The sequence below is a fragment of the Nestor notabilis genome, unplaced genomic scaffold, assembly GCF_000696875.1.
Source record: "Nestor notabilis isolate BGI_N333 unplaced genomic scaffold, ASM69687v1 scaffold473, whole genome shotgun sequence".
In the NCBI taxonomy this organism is placed as follows: Eukaryota; Metazoa; Chordata; class Aves; order Psittaciformes; family Psittacidae; genus Nestor; species Nestor notabilis.
The window spans coordinates 41,564-65,870 of NW_009921305.1; the positions used below are offsets into that span (position 1 = coordinate 41,564).

The following is a 24,307-nucleotide window of genomic DNA, read 5'->3' on the forward strand; positions in this document are numbered from 1 at the left end:
ATGGCACATTGCCTTTGTCCCAAAGGGTGCCTGGACCTCTTGGGAACTCCATCTGGATTCAGCTTCTGCTGCTTTTAACTTCCCAATGGCTGTAAGACCCGGGGGTGTCTGTCTCCCACAACTCAAGAGGTTAAGGCCCCGTGATCTACCCCAAGACCTACCCTCAACTCCTTGTGATTAGGGATTAGAACAAGCTGACAGAAGGTTTCTAAAGCATGAGCTGAGTCGTCTTTCCAAAGAGTAACAGCAGGGAAGGCTGCAAGAACTAAGGATCTGAGCCTTGAAAACCACAGCAGAACAAGACACCTTAACCTGAAAGGCTGTCTCTTGAAATCTTCAAGCAGCTACAGCTAGGTCCCAGATAAAGAACGTTGTCCAAATCAGTGGTCCTGACACAATGGCTCCAGCACTGGTCAACAGCCAAAGGAGATGATGAAGCTACAACAGGGAAGGTTTATGGCACATATTTGGATTTGCTGTCAGAAAAATCATTGCTGGTTTTTGTGGAAAGCAAACATAGTGCTTGGTGAGACTGTGCTCTCCATTGTCCGGACAAGTAAAGAGTGACTCCAACAAGCCTACGTTTACCTCCAAGCAAGAAAGGAGGATCTGGCTCATACCACACAAACATTAATACATCAAACTCCCAGTTCTGTTCCCACTGAATCAGGGGCAAAATTCCTATTTTCTTCTACAGGATCAAGACAAGGCTGTGGAACAACTCTGAAGTCTTGCATCCCCCAAGTATTGTTTCTGTTGACTAATAACCCTAAATTCCTTGAAGCAGGAAGCGCCCTTGAGGCCCTGATTCAGACAAGCACTGAAGCATCACCTTCTTGATTTCAAGAGATAACAGGTACTTGTAGGAAAGCCTCTCATTTCCTGCTGTGCTGACTCAGGACCCTAAATATTTCTCAGAAGCTCACACAACAACAAGCAACTGAGCTGGTAAGTCTTAAGAAGTTACCACTCCTCAGCTAAGTATGATAATGGACCACACGACTGGTCTGTGAAGATGTGGGGTGTTTGGAATAAACACTTCTTACTTCCTATTTGCCATGAGATCCCACTTGCAGGGGATTGGATCCTTTACCTCATCTGAGGGATAGTTGTTCCTTTAAGATGTAGTAACTTGAGTGCTGCGTCAAGTGATGTCCCTGTCCAAGTGAGACCCTGCTTGGAGCACTGTGTACAGTTCTGGTGTCCCCAGCATAAGGACACGGACTGTTGGAGCGAGTCCAGAGGAGGGCCATGAGCATGATGTGGAGGCTGGAGCATGAGAATTCAGGCTGAGAACACTGGGGCTGTTCAGCCTGGAGAAGAAAAGCTGCGTGGAGACCTCAGAGCAGCTTCCAGTGTCTGAAGAGGGGCTACAGGGATGCTGGAGAGGGACCTTCATCAGGGACTGTAGTGACAGGACAAGGGGTGATGCATTTAAACAGGGGAGACTTAGGTTAGATAAAAGGAAGAAAGTCTTTACTGAGAGTGGTGAGGCCCTGGCACAGGTTGCCCAGAGAAGCTTTGGCTGCCCCATCTGGAACTGGATGACCTTAAGGTCCTTTCCAACCCAAACCATTCTATGATTCTATGCAGGAAAACCTAGGAAGCTTTCTTGCCTTTCAAAGCCTGCCAAGCCTGTCTTCCCCACAAGGGACTGATAATTCCACAATCCTATGTATGGATTCCAATCATTTGGCTGAAAGAAAACACATAACTGCTTCTGAAGCTTGGTTTGGACAAGTAAAATTTGGGTGTCTCTTTTGCTGCTAGCTGCCAGAGCGTCACCTTACCTCCGTCCAGGAGGAACGGCGTACCGCTCCCACCGGGACCAATGCCACTGCCACTCCATGGGCCAGCTGCTAGCGGATGCTGCATAGAGATGTGGCTGGCACCTAGAGGAAGGTGGACGGAACATGAGGGGAGTTCATCGTCACAAACACAAGAAGAAAAAGTGTCCAGAGTAGGACTTGTCAAAAAAAAAAAAAAAAAAAAAAAAAAAAATTAAAAGCCAAAATGAAAACCAGGGAAAAAAAAAAAGCTGATGGAATGCAAAAGATGTTGGGAAAAAAATCCCATCAGAATGTAAACACCAGGCACTGACTGGGTATTAAACCAACAACAGAGCAATGGGTTGGAGTTTGTGTAACTAACTCCCCATCACTCCTCTGAAATATTTACCCTCTGTCCAGTGAGGCCGATACCTTCCCTTAGGTCTGGTGCAATGCACATGCCCTGGCAGAGCTGGAGGTGAAGGGTGCCAGGAGCAGGGACACTTCCTGTGTACTTACTGCGTGGGCCGGAGCCAGCACCAGTGTCAAAGTAGGAGAAGAGAGAGTCCAGCTCGTCAGGGCAGAAGAGGGAATCTCGGCGGAACTTCCTCTCCAGCGTAGCTGCTATTTCACACACAGAGGTTTGAAATACACAGTCAATAACATGCAAATGAGAGTTTCCAGCTGCATTTACACAGGCCGAGCTTCCTCATCCAATGCAACCCAGTGTCCAGTGCCACACTCAGGCCCATGAACTACACCATCAAAATACAACAAGGAGCTGACCACAGGTGATACACTGCAGACCAAGTCATCCCAGAGCATCCCGAGCAGGCAGAACCCTCCACAAGCATGTGTCTCTTACCAACCAGGTAAAAAAAAAATAAAAAAATCAAAGGATTTGAAACTTATTACAAAGCAGGAAGCTGGGATATAAAAGAAAATGCATAAAGCAAGCATATACATGGTCATATATATATATATCACCCTATGCTGGATATCCCTAGTGTAATCATCTCCTCCTTTAGCCACAAGAACCTCCTTAAACAGATGGAAAACATTAAGAAATGGTTCTAAAGACCTGTGTCAACAGAGTTTGTGCAACAGCATTTTTGCTTCTACCTCTGGAGGCTTGTAGGTCCTAAAGCCAGGGCCCCACAGTGTTGTGCACACACCTACAGGGAGTGGTGGGCAGGCCATGCTCTGCCTGGGGAGCAGGGTGAGAGGGGTTCCCACCTGAGGACAACATGGCTGGTGATGCATTGCCTGCTTCGTGGCGGTACTTCCTACGAGCAGTGGGTGCTTTTGTGGTGCTGTTGTGCCTCTGGCACTTCTTCACACACCAGCGCCGAGGTTTCCGCTCGTTCTCCGTCAGAGTCTCCCCATTTGGCAGCTTCTTGAGGAATTTCTTCTCCACATACTTCACCTTGATCCAGGCTTCCTTGTCCTGCCTAAGAGGAGAGCAGCATAAAGCTGTTCACAGCATTATGACTCACCTAAAGCAAACAGCTCCAAGGAGATGAAGCTGCTCTGGGTCATTTTATCAACCTTGCTTTGAGTCCCAACTGTGTTAAGAAAGGAGTTTCTCAAACCTAGAAGTATCTGCTATTTCAAAGCAAAGCTAAGAAGTGCAGGGTGTACCTGAGAGTGGAATGAGATGTTCAACCACAGGCAATACCATGTATTTGCAAGGTCTCAGAGCAAGTGGAAACCCATTAAGCCCTGGTTCCCAGGCATGTTTCACCAGGTTGCTGGCTGGTAATGCCCCACTGGCCTTTCTGAGAGTCAAACTCAGGCGAGATACAGAGGGATTGGACTCACCTGGAGCTCCCTGATGTTGGTTTCTTAAGTCCCAGCTCTTCACACTGTGCCTCATAGATCTGATTCATGGTGCTGTTCCCCAGCTCGCACATCAGCTGCAATACAACAGGGAATGAATGAAACCCCCAAATGAGGAGCTAACTTCCCTCTAGTCCAGTCTGCCACCAAGTAAGTCTCCCTCCAAGCCCAACATTTATCTATCTTCTGCTGTTAAAAGCCAACACTCACCTTCAGTAACTCTGGCTCCCAGGAGTCCAGTGTGAGAGATCGGACCTTGGAGCAGTGAACACCCAGACTCCTATTTATCCAAAAGGAAGAAAACTGAAATGGTTACATGCCTTAAAACAGAACTTCTCATGCATCATAAGAGGAACAAGATTAATCCAACCCTTATGTGTTTATCTATGCAGATATAGTTACAGCAGAGTTTTATGCATATGCATACACAGATGTGCATCACTTTTGGATCTGTACAAACAGATCACGAAATCACTTTGGGATTTATCTGTACCAACATTATGATGAGTTATAATTCAGGCTCCACTATTCTTTCCAGGAGCTTGCAATCCCTCCCTGCCTGGCAGTACAGAGCACACGTGCACACAGTACCTGTGGATACCAGAGCACTCGATGCACAGCAGAATGCCCAGGTTGATACTGGCCCAGCGAGGATCTGGCTGACCACAGTCACAGCACTGGTCATTCCCAGGAATGCTCTGCACTCTCTGCAGGATGGATTCTCCTTTCACACTGCGCTCCCGGGAGTCAGTAGCGGAATCAATGCTGCTGGTTGATGGGGAAGCAGTCCGGTCCAGCCTCTGCGGGGAGAAAAGGGGTCTAGGATTCTGCAGAGCACTGTGAAACAAGCCTGAGCTTTGAACAGCAGAGGCATTGATAGAAAGCATTACATGAAGAAGAAGAAACTGAGGCCAGTGCAGGAAAGGAACAGGGAAAGCCTCAGTAATGTCTATTATTGCCACAAGGCTGCGCTGCACCTCATCCCTGCTCCGGCAGCATGCAGACCACTGTCTGGCAGACTACTTGTTATCCTTGGGCCTTGCTTGCATTTGTCCCAGCTAGGGAGCAAGCTCTTCCCAGGGGAACATAATTCCTAGGTGAACAGCAATCCACATTGATGGCACGACAGTGAAGATGTCAGGACACTGATTTGAAGCCTTGCCTTTCCCTCAGCCCAGCTTTATAAGCATGGCTTTAGCTGGTAAATAATTGTTGCCTTTGAGTTCATACTGAGATTAGCTCCCTTCCTTGAGGGCAGAAGTATTTCCCAACAGTTCACGTAGACACGGGACCCACCAGAGCCCAGAAGGCCACTATCAGAGCTCTGAGGCACAACTATGGGTCTTTCATGACCCCCTCACTCACTTCAATGTAGTAGCTGTCAGGACTCTCCCGGTACGCAGAAGCAATGCTCGCTTGCACAGCCTGGATCCAGGCCTGACGCAGCTTCTCCGAGTCAGCCTGCAGCATGCAGCTCCTGGGAAGGAAGGAAATGAGTTGGGAAGACAAGAAGGACAGAGTTCCACTTCCTCAGCATAGACATTCCACAGACTTACTTGGTAGGTGAGACGACCTCAAAGCAAAACCTCCTCTCGATGTCTTCACATGGCTTGACAGTACAGAGCCGCAGGTCTTCCACCACGACCGTGAGGACATCCTGAAAGGGTGAGAAGAGGTGGCTTTGTTGGCTCCCTCAATCTGTGTAGGACACAATCAGGCCTCTCAGAAAACTCCTTCCCAAGCCCTTCTGGTTTAGCATATGCTGAGTCCAGAAAGAGCAGCCAGCCCAACTGCATAACTCCAGGGCAATAGGAAGGGGTTACACCCAACCAAAGCATGGGACAAGATGCACCTGAAGTGGCAGGCCCACTGGGGACTTCAACTTCCTCTGCTGAACAGGGGTATTTAGGTTGCCACATACACCATCTGCTGCCACTGAGTTCTCAGCACAGTCTAACTTTGGAGCACAGTAATGCCTAAATGGTCTTCCTGTCCCTCTGATACAATTCCCCTCCCCACTCCTTCCACCCCACTCCCCCACCATGGCTGGAAGTCCCCAGCAAAGCAGGATACCAGCCAAGCTGGCTAATCTGCCAGTGTCACCTGGGGCAGCCCCACTGACCTTTAGCTTTTTCTGGTACACCAGCTGACTGTTCTGTATGGAGAACCACCTCCTGAGGGAAGACAGACAGACAGACACCAGAAGTGAACAGCAGAGCTACACAGAGGCAGTTTGTTCTGGTAGAGCAAGTTATCTTCCCATTTAAAAAGAGTGTGATTTATTTCAAGAAGCTGGAAAGTAAAGTCACAAAAAACCCTCACACTTCTCCAGTGCCCTCCCTCAGAGAACAAAAACGGATTTCCAGCCTTAGGGAATGACTCCTGGCATCAGGATGCTGTGAGGGCAAGTGTTCTAGATACATCAGTGGATAGCGAGAAGGAAGGAAAGACAGGAAGAAACGGAGTAGAGCAGTCCCCTGCTACTGCCTATGATTTCTGGGGCAGCAGCCTGTGTGTGCACACTGGGGCAGGTAGTAAATCCAGTGCCTGTGGGACACGTTGCACTGGTTAGGACATACTTGCATATGTGCTCAGCGGGTATATTGACATTTACTGTGGAAGTTGGTGAAACAATGCCAAAGCTCCTGTTTCCTCTACAAGCAGGCAGATGTGAAGGAAGTCTACCTTCTCAGGAGGCAACAAGTCACCAGCGAGCAGCTTTCCATCAAAATACAAGTGACAGAAGGTCCATGTGATGCTGCCAGCAGAGAGAATTCTCTGGTGTCTTAATCCCAAACCCCAGGTCATTTCCTCATTCCAAGACATAGCCTAAGATTTAGCAAGCTGGTCATCTTCCTGGAGGGCAATGGAAACCATCACCATCTCTTAAGCTTCAGGAAGAAGGTACTGGAATACCTGAGCATAGAGAGCCAGAGGCTTGCAGCAAGATGTTATTTAGAGCATGTACTACATACTCTATTTGCAAAAGAACTAGGTTCCCTGGGAAAATGAGCTGAGACAGGACTCTCTTTTGTCATTGCTGAAAGATTAAATAAAAGACAAAAAAAGGATTTGACATATCTGGGGAGAAATGGGAAAACAGAGGTAGCTGGAGGCCACCCCAGAGCATGCACTTCTGCCTGGTGCTGGCTCCCAGCCCAATATCCCAAAATGTGGATTTTGCTGTTCTCCCTGCCTGCCCCCTTCCTGCTCACAGGAGGGGGAGGCACCAACAGTGAGTAGCTAAGTGACAGTGAGAAGGTGATGAGTAGGCTGCAGGAGCTGTGAATAGCTCAGATGCAGGCAGATATGGCTAAGAGTGGGTGGGACTGAGGAGACAGAGATGGCTGAGGGGAGGCTACAGACTGTGTATGACTGGGATGTAGGAGGATACAGGGAGGAATCATTCTTCTCTATTACAAGAATCAAGCTCAGGTCTGGATATTAACCCAACATACTCTGAATGTATCTCATAGCCAAGTAAAAGACCTCTTAATATTGTACCATTGCCCTGTTATATGAGAGGAGGAAATGTAGGTCAAAAAGGCATTGATCTCATGCATTAGAAACTCATGGGAAGGGCTTGAATCCTTTTGCACAGCCATGTATGAAACCCATTGACTCTCTCAGGGGAAGCTAAACACATAAATATCGACCAAGGCTAGAACATGAAACCTTTGCTTCCCCTTCCCCAAGGTCTCTGGCAGCTGCAGACACTCCTGACTAGTGCAGGCAGCACATGGCATTCCCAGTGACCTATCAGATGAAACACTTTGAATTATTAAGGAGCAGGGTCAGGGCACTGAAAGCCATTTCCCAGCTCCCAGGAGCACAGTTGGTGTCTCCACTCTCACATATCTCCTTATCTCAAAATAGACAGGTTTGATTCTCATGGCATGCCCTGCTAGTAGGGTATTTCTCTTCATTGTTATAAATGTATAGCTTTCCTAGGGCAATATTCAAACTGCATTGTGCCTTCTCTTCCCTGCATGGAACCTGGTCATTCTTCCATTGTGGAAAGCACTCCTGGGTTTTTGTGTCCTGGCATTTACTAAGATGCAGAACATGAACTGGCTCATTCCGTGATGCAGCCTCAGAGGAATATACAGCTTAGAATCTTTCCAGTGATAAGAGTTGCTAAGATGTCACTAAAGTGCAGCGTGCTCCTGTGCAGGCAGTATTAGCTGCATTCAGGGTCTCAGCCCAAATATCAAATGGAATATGAGTTCTTACTCACCGATTCCATGTCTTGAAAGCATTGCTAGCTCTCTTGAAGAGGTAGCCTTCCATCACCACTCCATTTGGGGCATCAACATTAAACTCCACCTTCGAGTCATCATAGGAGAAGTCCTGCAAACAGAAAGAGACTGAGCCTCTAACACGACTGCACTCTGTAGGACCAAGATGAAGATGAGCTTAGCAAAAACATCAAGAAGGGAAAAACATCTACATAAAATCCTAAGGTTCAGGCAGAGCTGTCTGTCACAGCATATCCCTATGCTTTAGCAGGCTGCAGCCATGAATAGCAGTCATGAGCTATTCTCATTCCAGTAAGCTTATGTGACCCTATTTTTTGCAGGAAAGCACTATACATGCTGTATTTCTCCCCTCTGGTAGCTCATAAAGAGAAAGGCAGGTTTGCTCATAATAGTGAGGCTAAAAATTCCCAGTATTTGGGGCAGTCTGCAGTGGGAAATAAAGCAGTAGAGGTGCTTTTCACTGGCTGAATTAGCAATGCTGCTGCCACTTCTCTGTTCTGCAAGTGGCCAGGAACAGAACAAACCCCTTTTCACGCAGGGAAAACAGGCATGGTGCTTTCTGGAGGGAAGACTTATCAATTCCATTTTCCTTGGCTATCATAGTGTTCATCTCCAATCTGTGCTCATTCAATTCTCTACGCTATGCTACCAGTCAGAGCTGATTTGTCAGGTTTGGCACTGATTCATCAGCCAGATCTCTCAGATTCTGACAGCTGCTGAGCAAGACACAGAGCAGAGAGAATAGCAGCTGCTCGCACAGAACACGGTTTCCTGCTCCCTGGGCCATGGTCTGCCTCCTTCCCAAGAGAAACTAGGTCAGGAAAGGCAAATGACTTTCCCCTCTAACCTGGGAACTAAGGCACATTGTCTCTTTGCACACTGATCCCACTCCAGTGATGCATTCTACGCACAGCTCCCTCTCTGTTGAGTGCAGGTATTTCCCCCCCATACTACTTGGTTTAAAGACACAACAGTGCAGTGAAAACAGCCCCATTAAGTGGTGCCTTTCCTAGCCCAGCACAGAAGACCCCACTGATGCCGTGTTGCTAAGCAACATGCACTTCACTCTCATTAAGATGAGTTATTTTCATGCTCAGAGATGCAAGCTTGCCTGGGAGGTGTCATAGTAAGACTAATGCTGATACAGAAGGAGGAGATATAATGGGACAGGACTGAGTCATTCCTTGGAAAGACAGCAGGATGCCCAATTACACACTAGAAACTGCTCTAAGGCACCCAATTAAGAGTTCTGCTCAGCCCTAAATTTCCTTGCTGGAAGAGGGTGAATCCCAGGGGGGTCCTCTTCTGCAGATGTCTTTCATGTACATACTGCAAACAAAGGCCAGAGGGAATTTTCCTCTAACTCATAGATATTTGAACATGGGAATTTTACAGAGCTGCTCCAAAGTGACAATTCTATACATCTGATGAGAGGTTTGTAATAAATAATGCAAACAGCCAAAACCCTGGACCTTGCTGAAAAACACACACTAGTGTAGGGCAAAACCCTTCCAAGCACATCTTTAAGTCATCATTAAGCTGTGCCTTACTTCGTAGAAGAGGTACAAATAAGGTGGGGGGTGTATCTACATAAAAACACCTGACTTCCTCAGCTGTCCTTACCTACTCCTGCAGTGTGATGGTAAGAAGGATGCTGATGAGTGCAGGGGAGACAGATGGGCCATATGCGTCACTAGAGTAAATCCACTACAAACCAGGGGAGTCAAGCCAGGTGTGAAGTTAAGCTCATTATATTACACCTCTGTAATGTGTATGGCTAAAGCAAAACATCTGAAGGCACATGGAGTTGTTCCTTGCTTTGGAAAGGACTCTAACCTGCACCAGGCCCAGTTTTAGGAAGAGAAAGTCACAAACCACCAAGCACATGTACAGCTAAGATGACAGAGAGCCATCTGGATGATGGCCAAACACAGGAACATTGCTGGGAAGAATGGCTTCTGGTCACATTACTTTGAAGATATTTCTCTTCCTTGTTCTCTCATTAGTCAGGAAACATTCCCCAGGCTAAACTGTGCTCCTGTTTCTGCTGGGGTAACTCCTGAGCAACTCCACTGCTCTCAACACAAGTACTGAAGGGCAGTTGAGGGCACAACACATTGACCAGAGCTGTAAGCTGGATTTGTAAAGTAGGTATAAGGCAAGGGAGAGATCCCAGGGATAAGGACCTGTCTGCCTCTTATCCCTGCAGCTTGTGGCAGTCTGATCCTCAGGGGCACTTTGTTTCAGTCCATTGCACTCTGCTTGCAAAGACCTGGTCTTTGCTAATAAGTTATTGAAGGGGGGGAGAGTGAAAGAAATCCAGAAGTTATCCCCTTGATCAGTATCATTTTTCCTTCCTCATCGAGGCAAAGGCCAAAAGGGAGATGTACAGGAACAGCTCATGCAGCTGAAAGGCAAAATCATGGCAAGTGCAACTGTGAAACTTCCAGCACACCAGAGTGAGCTTAAATTATGGGCTTCAACACTGGATTCCTAAACACATCTTTCTGCTGCAGCCCATGCAGGAAACTTGCTTATCAATGGTTGTGATGAGAGGATAGACTTCTGGAAACAGACTTAAAGAACGTGTTGACACCTGATTCCAGGTCAAAGCTGGCTTAGAAACTGTGTGAGGAGATCATCTTGCCAATGATGTTAAGTGGCCACAGCAGGGTAGGAGAGTGCACACATATGCTTTCTCTCGTCCCCTCTTTTTCCATTTCCTGATATACATGAGCTTTTAATGCAGGATTTTAATAAACTACCTTCTACTGAATTCTTCCCATCACTGCAGTGTACACAGAGTAGACAAGTCTGCTCTAAATGAGTTTGGACTGACTTGTTAAGACTGCATTTAGCACCTCGTTGTCTCTGCAACAGGAAAAGATGGTGGGCACGGAAAAGGCTGCCTAGGATTGGGATCTGGAGGGCTCTGGCTACAGCATGATCAGCAACAGCAGTGACATGTTGGATCACACGCTCGTAAAATGAAAGGGATGTCTTCCAGAGTAAGAAACCAGATCCCTGCCATCATCTGCTTCCCTTCCAGTAGATCACAGCAATCTTGTCTCACTGTCCTCTCCCCTTCCCAGTCCTGTCACTCCAAGTTTACACACAGGCCTGCCTGGGAACTGCTAGTCTTTTGGACATGACCTCACAATGGTTTCCAGGGGAACATACCAAATGCTGCTGAAGCAACAATGAAGTAACACATTCCAAGAGACACATCCATTGGGATGTGGAAAAGGACATTCATTTCAAACCAGAAAATGGAAAGCAAAAACCCAGCATGGGCACAGGCAGGCCCATGGAAGAAGAAAGAAGAAACCCCCTGTTTGAAGGTTGCTTCACAGCCCACTTGGTTAAGAACTCCCTGCCCATCTCCACACACACACTGCAGAGCCCAGACAAGCTCTCCCAATTGCTCCTGTGAAGCATTTTGTGCTGATGAAATTAAATAACCCTCCAGGTTCAGTGAACAGAGTTATTACAAAGAGTGAAGATGCCCCTCATCACCCTGGAATCCTGTTCTGAATAAGGAGCACTGCCTGACCACCACAGAAAGAGGAAGGTCTTGCTTACAGGTGCATTCCTATCCAAATCTGGCCGAGAACACACAGAACCTCTCTCTAAAACACCCAAACTTTCTTAAACCTGTTTTAAATGCAATCCCTATGGCAATGGCCCTGCCTGGAAAGCCACAGCATCAGTTCAACATGGAAATAATGACACTGTCCTTTTCTGTACAATGTTTTTCTACTGATAGAAACCACTACCAAAACTAGGCAATCCTGACAGTGAATCAGTTCAGTCCAGGTGTTTAGTCCAGTTCAGTCAGGGTTTAGATATTATATACTTAGATATAGAGAAACATATCTTACTACCAAACCTCCATGTTAGTTTAGTTTCAATCAATACCATTTAGGATAAGCACAACACATGCAATACACACTGTCCCTCATAGAAGACAGGCTTTTATCCAAAATTGCCCTCTTAAGTAACCTGCGATGCTCAGTATTGAACAATAATATCAAGCACACTCTAACAGCATTATGTATCCACCCATACATTGAAAAGAACTCCTGGAGGTGAGTGAAAAACCATATGAGACTAGTTAGACTGTTTGATTCTAAAGGGAAGATAATTCAGATGAATACATGCATTAAAGATGCTCACACCCCCCTTCCACACAAACACTGGGGCACACATGTTCTGTTCACTTCTGGTGCCTGAATATATTCCAAGCTTTTCTCTGGCTATTTTTACCTCTGTGTATATATTGTGTACAACCCAAGATACTCAGAGGCAGATGGAATTTGGAGGAGGGCTCCACCACCTCCACTCCCATTCTGTGCAGACAGCTTTCATCCATTCTGGCCAAATCCCATTTACAGACCTTTTGTTTCTTGAATTTCCTAATGCCAAATGATGCACAGGGATCTGTGCCCTGCCCCAGAGCTTTTCCAATCCAAAACAGAAGCAAACACATTTGCTCTCCTGCAGTAATAAAGCTTTGGGGTCAGCAAGCAAGATCCTACAGGCGCAATCCTTGTTCCCCCAGGGGAAAGTGCCCTCTAAACTTCCTCCCCATGTCAAACCAGCCCTGCAGCAGTCTCCTTACCAGGAGGTATTCAAGTCTGCTGAAGATCTTCATGGTGCCAGCTCCAAGGAAGGTTTTGCTGCTCTTGCCTAGAGAGCAGGGAGCAGCTCTGTGTGTCCTCTCTCTTCGCTCTCTAGAACAGCATCTCTGCTAAGCACCGTGGGCTGGCAGGGAAGGAGGGATTTGTTTTTCAGCCCTTTCTCCTTTACCCCTCCTACTCCTTTTTGGGAAGCTGTAAGCTCTGCCACTGGCTCCTGTCAGAGCAAGGGGCACCAGGCAAAGGAAGCCTGCTGGCCCCTGGGGACCACCTGCCTACCCCCTCCTCGCCTCTATTCACAGGCAATCAGCTTAGAGCAAGGGCTGATTATCATACAGCTGCCACAGAGGCACAGAGGGAGCAGAAGAAGCCAGGCAACACAGAGCAAAGTTGACAGGAAGATGCTCACCGAATGCCTCCCTGACCTGAACAGAGCCAGGCTTGTCTGCCTTTAGCAGGGTCTGCTTCCCCCAGCTTCCTGGAGCAGAGCCACCCTTTGGCCAGCAATTCCACTCCAGCTCCACAGAAATCAGGGTGCTGAAGTGCCATATGGCCCCTGGTTTGTTATCTACCAGCTGGACTAAATGAGGCAGAGAGCTCTGCCTTGGCACTGCATCCTCCCCGTGCGAAAGGGCAACAGAAGCACAATTGCTTCCCCACTACTCTGGACCACGGAATAGGTGTGAGGATGCAAAGAAGCTTTTATAGAGCCCTGTCCTCTTCCACTCTCAGTTTTGGTGCAGTGGAGGGTTCAGGATCTACAAGGCAGGACTGGTTTAAACATTACCATTTCTCTACCCATATCCCACTGGGAAAAATTCTTAGGTCTGTGTGTTCCAGTGCTAAATGCTCCAGATTTTTCTCCTAAGTGGTCCAACCTACACCAGGTCCTGCATGTCTTTGTGCATCTATATAAAGCAACTAAACCCACATAAAAATATATAAGCTTATTACATGTGTGGTTTAAGACAGTTTTGTTCAACACACAAGAGGAATGTGGGAAGCTACAGGACTATTGCCTCAGCCTTTGCAGAAATGTCCTTGCACACAAGCATCCCACACACAGGCAGAAGAAAAGCATCTTCATGCTGAAGCTCTCCTCTCCCTTTGCACAACAGGAGGATAACTCAAATATTTAATATAGCTCATAAAAATTGAGACTCTTCCTTTCCTCTTGCTGATTTATTAGAACCCTTTTTGTATAAGTGAGCATTATTTCATATGAAGTGTGAAGCTGCAAAGGGAGATCTTTAAGGGTTTGGAGCTGGGCAGCATTTAAAATGACAGCTTGAACCGACAGCTGTCCCAGAAGGCTGCCCCAAAGGTGGCAGATGTTCCATGAGGGAAGGTGGGGAAAGGGTGGCATAGGAAAAAGGCACCTAAATGAGAGTATCAAAGGAAATGGTCAAGAGTTGTGCTGAGTTTTTCTTCCCTACCAAATTTAAAAGAGTAATGACATAAAAGGCCACAAACCCCTTCCTTGTGAATTTGGTTCTCAGGAGGCTGCCTCACAAAGCTGCCCAAGGACAATTTAACTCCCTGTCTTCAGGATGTGCACAGCTCCCCCTCCCCCAAAACACTTCAAACTGTGTTATATTTAAACTGGATTCCCTCTTTTTCTGCATGCCTTAACAGGGAAAACCCTGTGTTGAAGAAAAAAGGGTATTTCTGCCATCACACTTTAATTAAGCACAACTAAATCACCAAGAGACCAGAGGGTGTTCTGGGCTCAGCATGAAGACATAGATTCAGCTATGTGTGAGATGCTCACCAGCTGCAGAGTTCCATGCTCCATCGCAAAGGAGGAGCAACACTGACTCAGAGTAGCTCAAAAGCAGCCTAGTATTGCCAGGCAGGAAGCTTTAAATCCTAAATTGCAGCAGGGATCTTCAGGTCTCCTCCAAGCTTATGCACACAGAGAGTCACAGCTCTATGCATACGTACCCTGATGAAGACTAATTGCTCTTTTCCCTCTTGGAGGCTGACCTCTGCTTCATTCCCTGCTAGTCCAGTCAAAGCCACATAAAGAGGTTTAACTGATGCACTACACTAGAGAGATTTTCCATGTTCCTTGAATGAAGTCATCACTCCAGCAGAGTCCCAGGGGAGCTGAGAGATCACAAATGGATTTACCCCTCCCTCGGAACACTTAACCTAAGGGAGCATATGCACAGGCTGATTCACAGGGAATGTCTGTCATTAGCTTTCAAATCTGGTTACGTTTCCATTTCATGGGTTATGACATTTTTGAGAGAGCATTAGAAAGAAAACAACAGCCACTTAGATTCCTCTTGCTGACAGTTATTGATCCACACGAGTGCCTGACACACACAGACTCCTTAGTGGTTCCAGCTCAGGGCTTGGTTCATGAACAGCTATTCCTCAGGGCTCTCCGAAATCCACTCTTACTGTGCCCACAGAACATGAGTGTGTATGTTTAAAGTCCACCAACAGCGTCTGTTATGAGCCTGTGCATCCAATTCACCTCCCACCAGACCCATGGTCCTCAAAGGCTCCTTAGGCACCAAACGTGTTCAGTACCAGCCAAGCACTGCTGCCAGTGCAGTACTGAGCTCTGAGTCAAGAATCACTATCATAAAGAGTACATGGAATGGAAATCTTGTTTTAGTACTGGACTGAAACCAACTTTGATGAGGATGAAACCAAACTCATGAAACTGGGCTTTAAAATGAAATCCCCAGTGTTCAGGTGACACCACTATTGCTATGGCAAGGTTTCTTTGTTTTGCTTTCAAAGGCAAGACCAGCAAAATCCTAACTCTGAGAAATAAGGATGCCAGAAGAAGGAAAGACACGTGGGTACTCACCTGCAGGAGGGTCTGCAGGGGCAGGTCAGCAACCCATGAAGAGAATGGAAAGGAAAAAACAACAGTTATGTTGCTGCAAACTTCAGATTTGGAATCATTCCCAGATAAATGGTCTGGAAAAATCAGCCCACATTAACCAAAGATATCTCCTTACTAAAGGCTCAGACTTGTTTGATAATAAACCCTATTGTTTTGCCAGTTCATGGTGGTTAATCCCAGTCATAGCAGGTGAGAAGGCACACAGAGGGTTACCATAGCTCAGCTGAGAACTGCTTGCTCAGCCACAGCAGCTTTATTCCTTGGGGCCCCATGGACCTTTCGAAAGTCATGCTGCTCAAGGCTGTAGCCATGTCATGTCACAAATGCTACTGCTCCAGGCTGTGAAGGACTAGCACAGCAAGACCCCTCCTCAGATGGCAGTTGCCACTATGATCCAGAGAACCACACTGATGGAGAGAAGTGCTGCTTGCACCAAGCTGCAGCCCCAGGACTCACCCTCTGCTGTATCAGTGCATGCTTGTGCTCCATCTCCCTCTTCTCCACTGCAGAATCAATCACCAGCTGGTCCAGCTAAAGGCAGGGAAAAGAACATCAGGTATAAAAGAAGGAGGTTTATGCACCACTGCCCATCCCTCCTTCCCTGCTCTGGGATTACACCAGCTCTAACTAACATCATAAGTCCCCAGAAGAGGGTGTGCACTGAAAGTAACCATGGCTCTTGGCTGCCACCCCATAGTGCAGCATGGCTCATCCAACACCCAAGCAGCATGATGCTTTGACCACTCCCAGGTTACCACGTATGGCAGCTGAATAGGAAAGAGTAAGTCCTTTCAGGGTGAAGAGGTACTAACAGATTGAATCAATGTATTCCCTGTCCCCTCACCTCTGTGGCTAGTTTCTTCATGTAGGGATCCAGTTCATGGAGCAGACTGTAGCCCTGCTGGAAGAAGGTGTACTGGGCATGCATGAAGGACAGCATCTGGGGAGGGAAACAACAGCAAGGTCAGAACAGGTTCTGGGACAAAGTGAGTGTGAAAAGTCCTTATCACCCACAAACAAGTCTCTTCAAGGTCTAACCCTTTCCTTTCCCAAAGCAATCTATCTGCTAGATGCCTCTCCCTCTTCTCCTTTCTTCCTCTCACAAATCCTTCCACACTGACAGGTAACCAGGATGTGAGTTCAAAGCAGTCAAAGCAGTGTCCTTCATCCCTGAAGGTCCCCTCCAGGCCTGGCCTGTGGAGTACCTTGCTGGTCCTTCATTCTCCCCTCTTGTTGGCATACCTGCAGCCCCCAGAGTAGTCCCAGACAGCATCTCCAGGGCAGACTGAGGAGTCGGTATGTCGACCCATGCAACCTGAAATGGAGAGGGCTGCCTTTCATTGAGTCACTGAGAGCAGCCACAGAGAACACAGAGAGCCCTTACCGCATCCAGGATCTCAAACTTCTTCTTGGCCTGCAGGACGTTGATCTATGAAGGAATGAAGAGAAGACTCTCAGCACCAGCAGCATCAAGCACTCTGGGCATGGAGATCTAAGTATGAACAACTTGCTGCAATGCCCCCAGCAGCAAACCACAAACTATTCAAGGACAGTGAAGCCCTGTGCTGCAGTAGGTCCCAAGGTTCTTTGAGCTGCCTTGTGGCATAATGCAGCCTGTCTTTATGAAAAAGCAGGCTGTGATGGGATGAAAGGACCTTCACTGGTGGGGCTGTGAGTTCTGTAGCTGCCCACATCTGCTTGGAATAGCCAAAGGATGCCAGTGTAAGTGGTGTAAGAGAGAAGCTCTTCTCCAACTCCTTAGCTGCTTTGATCTTTACAACTCTCCAGAGAGTCTGGCAAAACAGTGTCATGAAATTACTGAAAGTGAGGGACCACAGACAACACTGCCAAGTGTTCTCTACATGCTCCTACACGTAGAATATGTCCTTAAGGACAAACATCTGGGTCTGTGAACATTTAAACATGTGTGTTTGTGTTCATAGTGATAGGGAAGATTATTTAGCAATTTCCCTGTGATGCCTTGCTCTGCACTGGGGGATCCAGTCAGAGCTGGGGCACAGACACCAACCTGCAACACGTAGTCTAGAGCCAGATGTCGGAAACACTTTCTGGTTATGGTCAAGGTGCCTGTTGCTTCCTCCACTTCATGGGGCTTGTGCCGAGGTGCCTGGGCATTCTTCACCAGGGAAATCTCCATGTCCTCCCGCACCTTGTCAAACTGCTTCTTGGTCTCCTTGAACTTCCGGACATCACTGGAACCCAGAGAAGATGAGGTGGTGAGAATCATTGTTACAAAGCAGCCAGGATATTGCTGATACCAGCAACATATGGAGGGATGCCACCACATACACCACGACCACCAGGATCCTGCTCTGGATGCCACTGGGATCCTAACCCAGCCCACCAAGCTCCACTGTGTTCAGCTGGACTGACTCCAGATTAACTCTAGACAGTCTTTAGAGAGAGTTGGTAAGGAAAGATACTGGACCAAGGGCAGGAGTAGTGCAGGTATCAAGGTATCAAAGCGCCAGGGCCTGCAAGCACAGAGGTTAAGCAATACAAGTGCAAAAAAAGAGTAAACTGCAAAGATGCTGGGAGGATGACAGACCCAAAAGGAAGGTGAAATTCCCCCTCCTGACTGCCAGCCTTAAGCAGATTAAATCTGAGCTCATCAGAGAAATGATTATAGAGAAAGCAGGGGTTGGGTGAGAGCAAGGCAAGAAGATGGGGATGAGGAAGGGGGGGTCAGCCAGGGACTCCCTCCTCCAGTAACACACCCAGCTGCTGAGGGATGCACAATTCCCAGTTGCCATGGCAACCAGCTCCTGCCGAGCTGAAGCCTCTCCTGCCTCTGACCCATATTCACTGACTGGGATCTCTGCTGCACCCGGTACCTGCCCTGGGGAAAGAGGCGCTCGGAGCAAACACGTCAATGCAGCGATGGCAGGGACAGCCTTGCTCCAAGGAACACACTGTCCCATCCATTTAACACCCTGGGCCCAGTTCTTCTGCACCTCAGCCTTGCCACGTACAAGTTAATATCCCTGATACCAATATTCTGCATTGCTCACACCACTGTAAACTTGCTTTCCATTAGCAAATAACTCAAGCTCCAAGCTGAAGGCACAGTGATGCTGGCTGCTCCCTCCACACAAAGAAAGGCTTTCCTGTCATCTAACAGATGCTCAGGTTACTCCAGAAGAGCAGGACTGCTGTAGTTTCGAGCAACTAAGCATGATGCATGGGGAGCTAAGAACAGAATGATTCTACTGGACTCCAGAGTCATTTGGCAACAAACATACTTCCTTCTGCAAGCTTGCACTAAGGAAACTACACTGAACGTAACTAAGACACAGAACTGGTGCTACTCTGCAGGGATTTGAACTCTGGGATGTGTTTGACCTAGAGGATCAGCTCTGCAGATGAACATGATGATGCTCTGATCTGGAACTATGTCTCATATCCAGCTTTAACTAGGAGCTGGGAACAGGACAAATATATCTGGCTGACAACAGAGCAGCCAAATGATTGCAAGATGACAGCACACAAACCAGATCCTTTCCTCTGCCTTTCAGTGTCCCTCCTGCCCCAAGCTTCAGTGCTTGTGCAGAGGTCACTGTGCTGCTCCCAGTGCACACAGGACAGGGGCAATGGAAGCTGAAGCCCAAACTGATAGGACAAGTACTCACTCTTTGACAAAATTGTGCAGCTGCTGCCGGACTGACCTCTGAGCCTGGTCAAACAGGATCTGCAAGAGAAGAGAAGGAAAAGAATATCACATGTTTCTGCAACAGGAAAGATTGAGGAGCCAGAAGATCTGTGAGCACTTTCTAGAAGCTTCAGTGTGAAGGACTCAGCTTTACTCCAGGGCTCGGTGGTGTCCAGCACAGAATCGCCGTGCTGCAGGTTCCACAGCCTGTGCCAGGGCTCTGAATAGCACAGGGACCTACACCACCAACATAAAGAGGAGCAGTTGCCTCCATAGTCCCTACTTTGAGCTGCCTCTCGAGTCTCGAGCTCCTCGTTCTGCCAGAGGAGGGCACTGTCACCTCAGCACTCCGAGAGGAGACCGGCACCATCGCTGAAGGTACATCCCAGCCAGCCACACGCAGATGGACACGAGGTGTCCAAGCCCACGGTATGAAGAGAGACCGAGTTCCCACAAGTCTTTGAAATCTTACTCTCCTATCTGTCCTTCACAACAAAAATGGTCCCAAGCCCATTCATTACTCGACCCCCTCTGCCCATCTCATCTCCAGCCCTCCCCACCTTCCCTTAAGAAATGTTCTCCCTGCACCCTCAGCCAGATGCTGAACAGTGGTGCCTGCTCAGCTCCCTCCCATCCATCTCTGACGGGCATAAGCACAAATAACTCCATATTTCAGACATGCATTGGGATGATCCAGCACTCTGGCTAATGGGGACCAGATGGGCAGATGCTCCCAGACCACATAGCAACTGCAGCAGGAAGTACACATCATCCAGGGGGCAGGAGCTTCCCTGTCAGACCATTCACACTGCAAAAGAGCTGACACTGCCTAAAGCAGCAGCTTTTTGGGAGGAGGTGGTGGGTTAACCTTGCAGGTACCCACCAAACCACTCTCATTACACCTCCCAACAAGCCAAGGGAGAAAATAAGATAAGAAAGTTCATGGGTTGAGGTAAGTACAGGGAGATCTCTCACATCACGATCACAGGCAAAACAGACTTGACTTGGGGAATACTGATTTAATTAATTGCCAATTAAAAAGAGGATAGTGTAATAAAGAACAGAACTGAAAACACCTTCCCCCTGAAGCATGATTAGGTCGGCCAAAGAAGTGTGGCTGCCCCATCCCTGGCAGTGTTCAAGGCCAGGTTGGACGCAGGGGCTTGGAGCAACCTGCTCTAGTGGAAGGTGTCCCTGCCCATGGCAGGGGTTGGAACTGGAGGAGCTTTAAGGCATTCCCAGCCTGGACAGACATCCTCCCTACCCAACACCTCCTACTAGGAGATAAGCAGGTCACACTTTAGACACTGCCCAGGCGTAGCACCCTGAGCAGAATGCAAAGCACTCTGCATAGAAGCAGCAGTGTTGGCTGCAGAGCCTCCAACATCATGTATTGCTGCAGCCAAGGAGAAAGCAAGGGACCTGCCAGGACTAGCTGAGCATAAACAGCCACGAACAGCCTCTAAATATGAACAGATGCAATGCAAAGGGGAAGGAAAGAAACCCAAGACCACCCAGCTTTGTGTTTTTACCAATGTAAATTATTTACTGCTCTTGGCATCCGTTCACTCTCTCCACCACCACTCCAAGAGGCATTGGCCTGCAACTGTTCCCATGGAGCTGCTTCCCAATGCAGTGTCTGATACCATGCAGGGAGAGGCAGGCAGCAAGAAAGCCATCTGGTTCCCACCTGCACCTACATCTGGAAAGCTTCCATCATTGGTTTCCACCAGGATGACACATTTGCTTAGGACCAGGGAAAGGAAGGGACACCACTATGCCATACTCGGGAGCGGAGACAAGTGCCCTGGGACATTCCAGGGAAGAAAAGATTCCAGGGTACATAAAAGTCAAAGGAACTGGGCTTCCTCAGCTTGAGGCCTACGTGTAATGCTCCTTACTGAGAGGGAAACGAACTTCAGGTGATCACATAAGCAGTATTCCTATGCCTGTGGTACAGGGACATTCCTATGTGGAAGCTTAACTTAAATGCATCTGTATCCAACCAGGAGAACTGCACAAATAAGGAAGACAGGCCATATATATATGCATATGTATGTATATATATGTATCTCCACCTCCTGCTCTGTCAGTACTCCTGTCCCCTGCTCCCATTATCCATGCACTGAGCCCCACATCACTGTGAGGGTGCCCTTCCTTCCCACCTGCACTGATTCACATGGAGCAGGTCTGGGGCAGGGATTCCCAAGTGGTTTGTGAGGGGATAGCAGGTAACGAAGAAGCCTTTCCTGCCAGCAGCATCCTATAATACCAGCATTGCTTTGATTGCTTCTGCATTAGTTTTGCCAGGCAGGATCACCAGGGGAATACATTGAGGTGGGTCCTCCAGTCAACTTTCAACACAAATTAAAGAGTTTTAAGAGCTAGAGTTTCAAACCTAAAGTCATCCCTTGGCTTCCTCCCCTTTCCCAGACATACTTGGAACGAATCCTTTGTTTTAAGATTTTTCCAGACCAAATATCACCCCACCCTCTCTCAGCTTCCACCAAGACATGGGAAGTGCAGCCCATGACTCACACACATCTGTGCCTGAGGAGGGTCAACGTGAAAGAAGGGAGTTAAGCACAGCTCTCACCCAACAGCAGCAGAACACCAGGTCCCACCTTGCCCTTTCCCAGCACAGGCTTCTGTGGCAACAGGATAAATCCAAACCTGTGTTTGACAGGAATTTCATGCCCCCAAGAAGCGGAAGCAAGATCAGTAGCGCAGGATGTTAATCCTGGAAGCACAAGCCTAAAAGCAAGGTACATCAGAGATACAAAGGGATAGCATTGCTAGAGCAGTCCCAGAAGAGCTTACAAGAGAAAAGGAGATTCCACCAGGCTCCAAAGCAAAGCAGAAGCTAAAAATAAGTGAGATCACCTGGCTGTGAACTGCTCCTCTCAGCACTTACATGTATGAAGCTCAGAAGTAGGACATCACCACTGCAGATGGGAATAGTGCTCAAGTAGACATTAAAGGTAGGCAACAGCATTTGTGCTGGGAATTTGTCAGGAAGCAACAGAGACCCTTGGAGCTGGAGCTTGAGGAGGGATAATGCAGCAGGTAGGACAGGGACCTCAACAACCAAGGCGCCACCATGGAAGCAGGGCTGGTTCAGAGGTGGTGGCCAGGTTCCACCAAGAGCCAACATCAAGCTGGGCATGGCTATAGCTGAACTGCAGACCTGTGCTCCTACAGCACAGCTCAAACTAAGACCAGTTGCCCTAAGTGGAGCTTAAATGGAGTGTCTGGGCCCACCCATGGGTGGAGGGGATGGACGGAGGCCCCAGGTGAAGCTGGTCAGGTTAAGGTCTGTTAGTTAAGGTCCATTATTGCACTAAAAGCCATACTGGGATGGGATGAAGTCCATTAAGCACATCAGCCATCCTGCAAGAGCTGGCTCCAGAGGAGATGGAGGGTGTGGAGCTTCCTCTGCAGCTGCCTGACACATGAACAGCAGCAGCTCTCCCTTGTCCAGCTCCACCACCCAGCCATGAGCTGCATGACTCATCTTTGGGCTTATCTCCCTCATGGCCAGTCTGGAGGCCTCGTTCCCACCACCCTGACACAGTCTGGGCCTGGTTTGTGCTGGGTTTAAACAAGGGTTGGTTGTCTGGTGGCCTGGGAATAGGAGCTTGATCCTTTTATCTGCTCTCAGGAATCCTGTCCCAAAGCAGGAGCACTGCAGCGTGTCTGTGAGAGAAGGAGGCAGCTACAGCCAGGTACAGCACTGCCCACGTGGGATTCCATCAGCTTCCTCTGAGCATCTGCTGGGGAACAGAAGTGACCCCCCTTCCCTGGCCATCATAATCTTCTGTCAGGCACCCTGCTCCCCAAAGATGGCCCATTCTGCCCCTTCTCAAACACTTTTAGGCTTTGGAAGTCTCTCCTGGCCTCTCCACCTCTTCCTCTTCTCTTCAACTACCTGTCCTGCTGCAGAGTTGTGAAGAGGTTCTCCAAGACCCGGTGCTTTCTTGTTCTATGGCACATCTATCCAGTGTGTCCCTGACAGAGCTCTAGAAAGAGCATGTAAATCCACTGCACTTGTCAAGTAACTAAAACTCAGCAGTGACAGCATACTGTGCATTTCCCCCTGAGTTCATATCCTACAGTATGCTTCTCTTTCACTGCAGCTTCTAGCAGCTGAATGAAGTAAACCAAGGGGCAGAAGGGCCAGGCAGAATTCAAACATCCTCTGTTTGGCAGGAGATGCTTAAATGACTTTTATTCCTGTCTGGTTACATGATTTGGTCCTTCATCTCTTGAGCAATGGCCCACCAGATAAATGCCACCCATGAACAACATTCCATCTGTGATGCCTCTGTAATACAGCTCACTTGAGGGTTTGTGCTCTGGAAAAGAAGATGACAACACTACTTCTGCCACACATGTCAGCTGTCAACAGTCTCAACCTAACTTTTGAACCAAGTTGAAGTTGAGTTGTTCACTAGAAGCTCAAGAGCTCCAGTTTGTGCTCTGGTCAAAGGACATTTGTTCCTGCCGCTTAGATGCTATCGAAGCTGATCCTCTCCCCTAACTAGACAGGAGGAAACACCCTAAGATACTCCAGACCCTGACAAAACCCTGGTCTTTCTGAAACCCCAACTGCAGCACTGAGCTCACAGTGACTGCTAGACTGATATCAAACTTCAAGGGCAGCAGCTCACTGAAGTCTTTTGGACTAGTATTATATCATTGCACAGGGCACGATGGCCAAAACTGTGAAGCCATGAGATGACAGAAAGCATCTCCCCTGCCTGCTGGTCATTCTGCGTCCACAAATGATGCTCCTGGACCCTTCCCACGTTCTGTCAGATAATGCAGGTCGTCCACCCAACCCTGTGAAGTACGGGCTGTGGAAGCCCTCTCCACTTCATTTCCTCCCTCCACCACTACCCTCCACCCATGACATCTGCCATCTGCCTCACTGACTCATCACAGCTTGGGTGGCTTTTCTCCTTGTAAAAAAATGCCTCCTGGCTCGCTCAGCAAAGCTAAATCTCCCCTGCAAGCTGCTGCTGCTCCTGCTGGAGGATCCCTCTGACGTAGCTGCAGCGATTTATGGCAGCTGAGGACACAACGAAGCTCAATGCGGCACTGTCTGGGGTAGGACTGATGAGGGCAATGTGCACGTTACAGCTCCGAAGATGCTGCTGAAGACGTACTAAAGGGGCTCAGCCAGAGTGGTCCTGTCACAACAGCAGTTTCACTTGCATCCCTTCTCTTTCTGACCACACAGAGAAAGGGAACTGCCTGGGGAAGAG

General features: G+C 48.2%; 1 protein-coding gene across 1 annotated transcript in view; it reads right to left on the reverse strand.

The window, feature by feature from the left end:
* Positions 1-24,307, reverse strand: part of ACAP3 (ArfGAP with coiled-coil, ankyrin repeat and PH domains 3) — a 33,431-nt gene that overhangs the window by 2,513 nt on the left and 6,611 nt on the right. Inside the window, exons 4-19 of the mRNA XM_010011079.1 lie at positions 19,021-19,079; positions 17,400-17,583; positions 16,755-16,799; positions 16,215-16,310; positions 15,827-15,901; positions 15,332-15,343; positions 7,846-7,958; positions 5,731-5,782; positions 5,165-5,265; positions 4,974-5,085; positions 4,200-4,408; positions 3,819-3,888; positions 3,591-3,685; positions 3,006-3,220; positions 2,289-2,393; positions 1,791-1,892 (exon numbers count right to left, since the gene is read on the reverse strand). Of these exons, the coding sequence (XP_010009381.1) occupies positions 1,791-1,892; positions 2,289-2,393; positions 3,006-3,220; positions 3,591-3,685; positions 3,819-3,888; positions 4,200-4,408; positions 4,974-5,085; positions 5,165-5,265; positions 5,731-5,782; positions 7,846-7,958; positions 15,332-15,343; positions 15,827-15,901; positions 16,215-16,310; positions 16,755-16,799; positions 17,400-17,583; positions 19,021-19,079 (1,645 nt within the window). The remainder of the gene's footprint in view (positions 1-1,790; positions 1,893-2,288; positions 2,394-3,005; positions 3,221-3,590; positions 3,686-3,818; positions 3,889-4,199; positions 4,409-4,973; positions 5,086-5,164; positions 5,266-5,730; positions 5,783-7,845; positions 7,959-15,331; positions 15,344-15,826; positions 15,902-16,214; positions 16,311-16,754; positions 16,800-17,399; positions 17,584-19,020; positions 19,080-24,307) is intronic.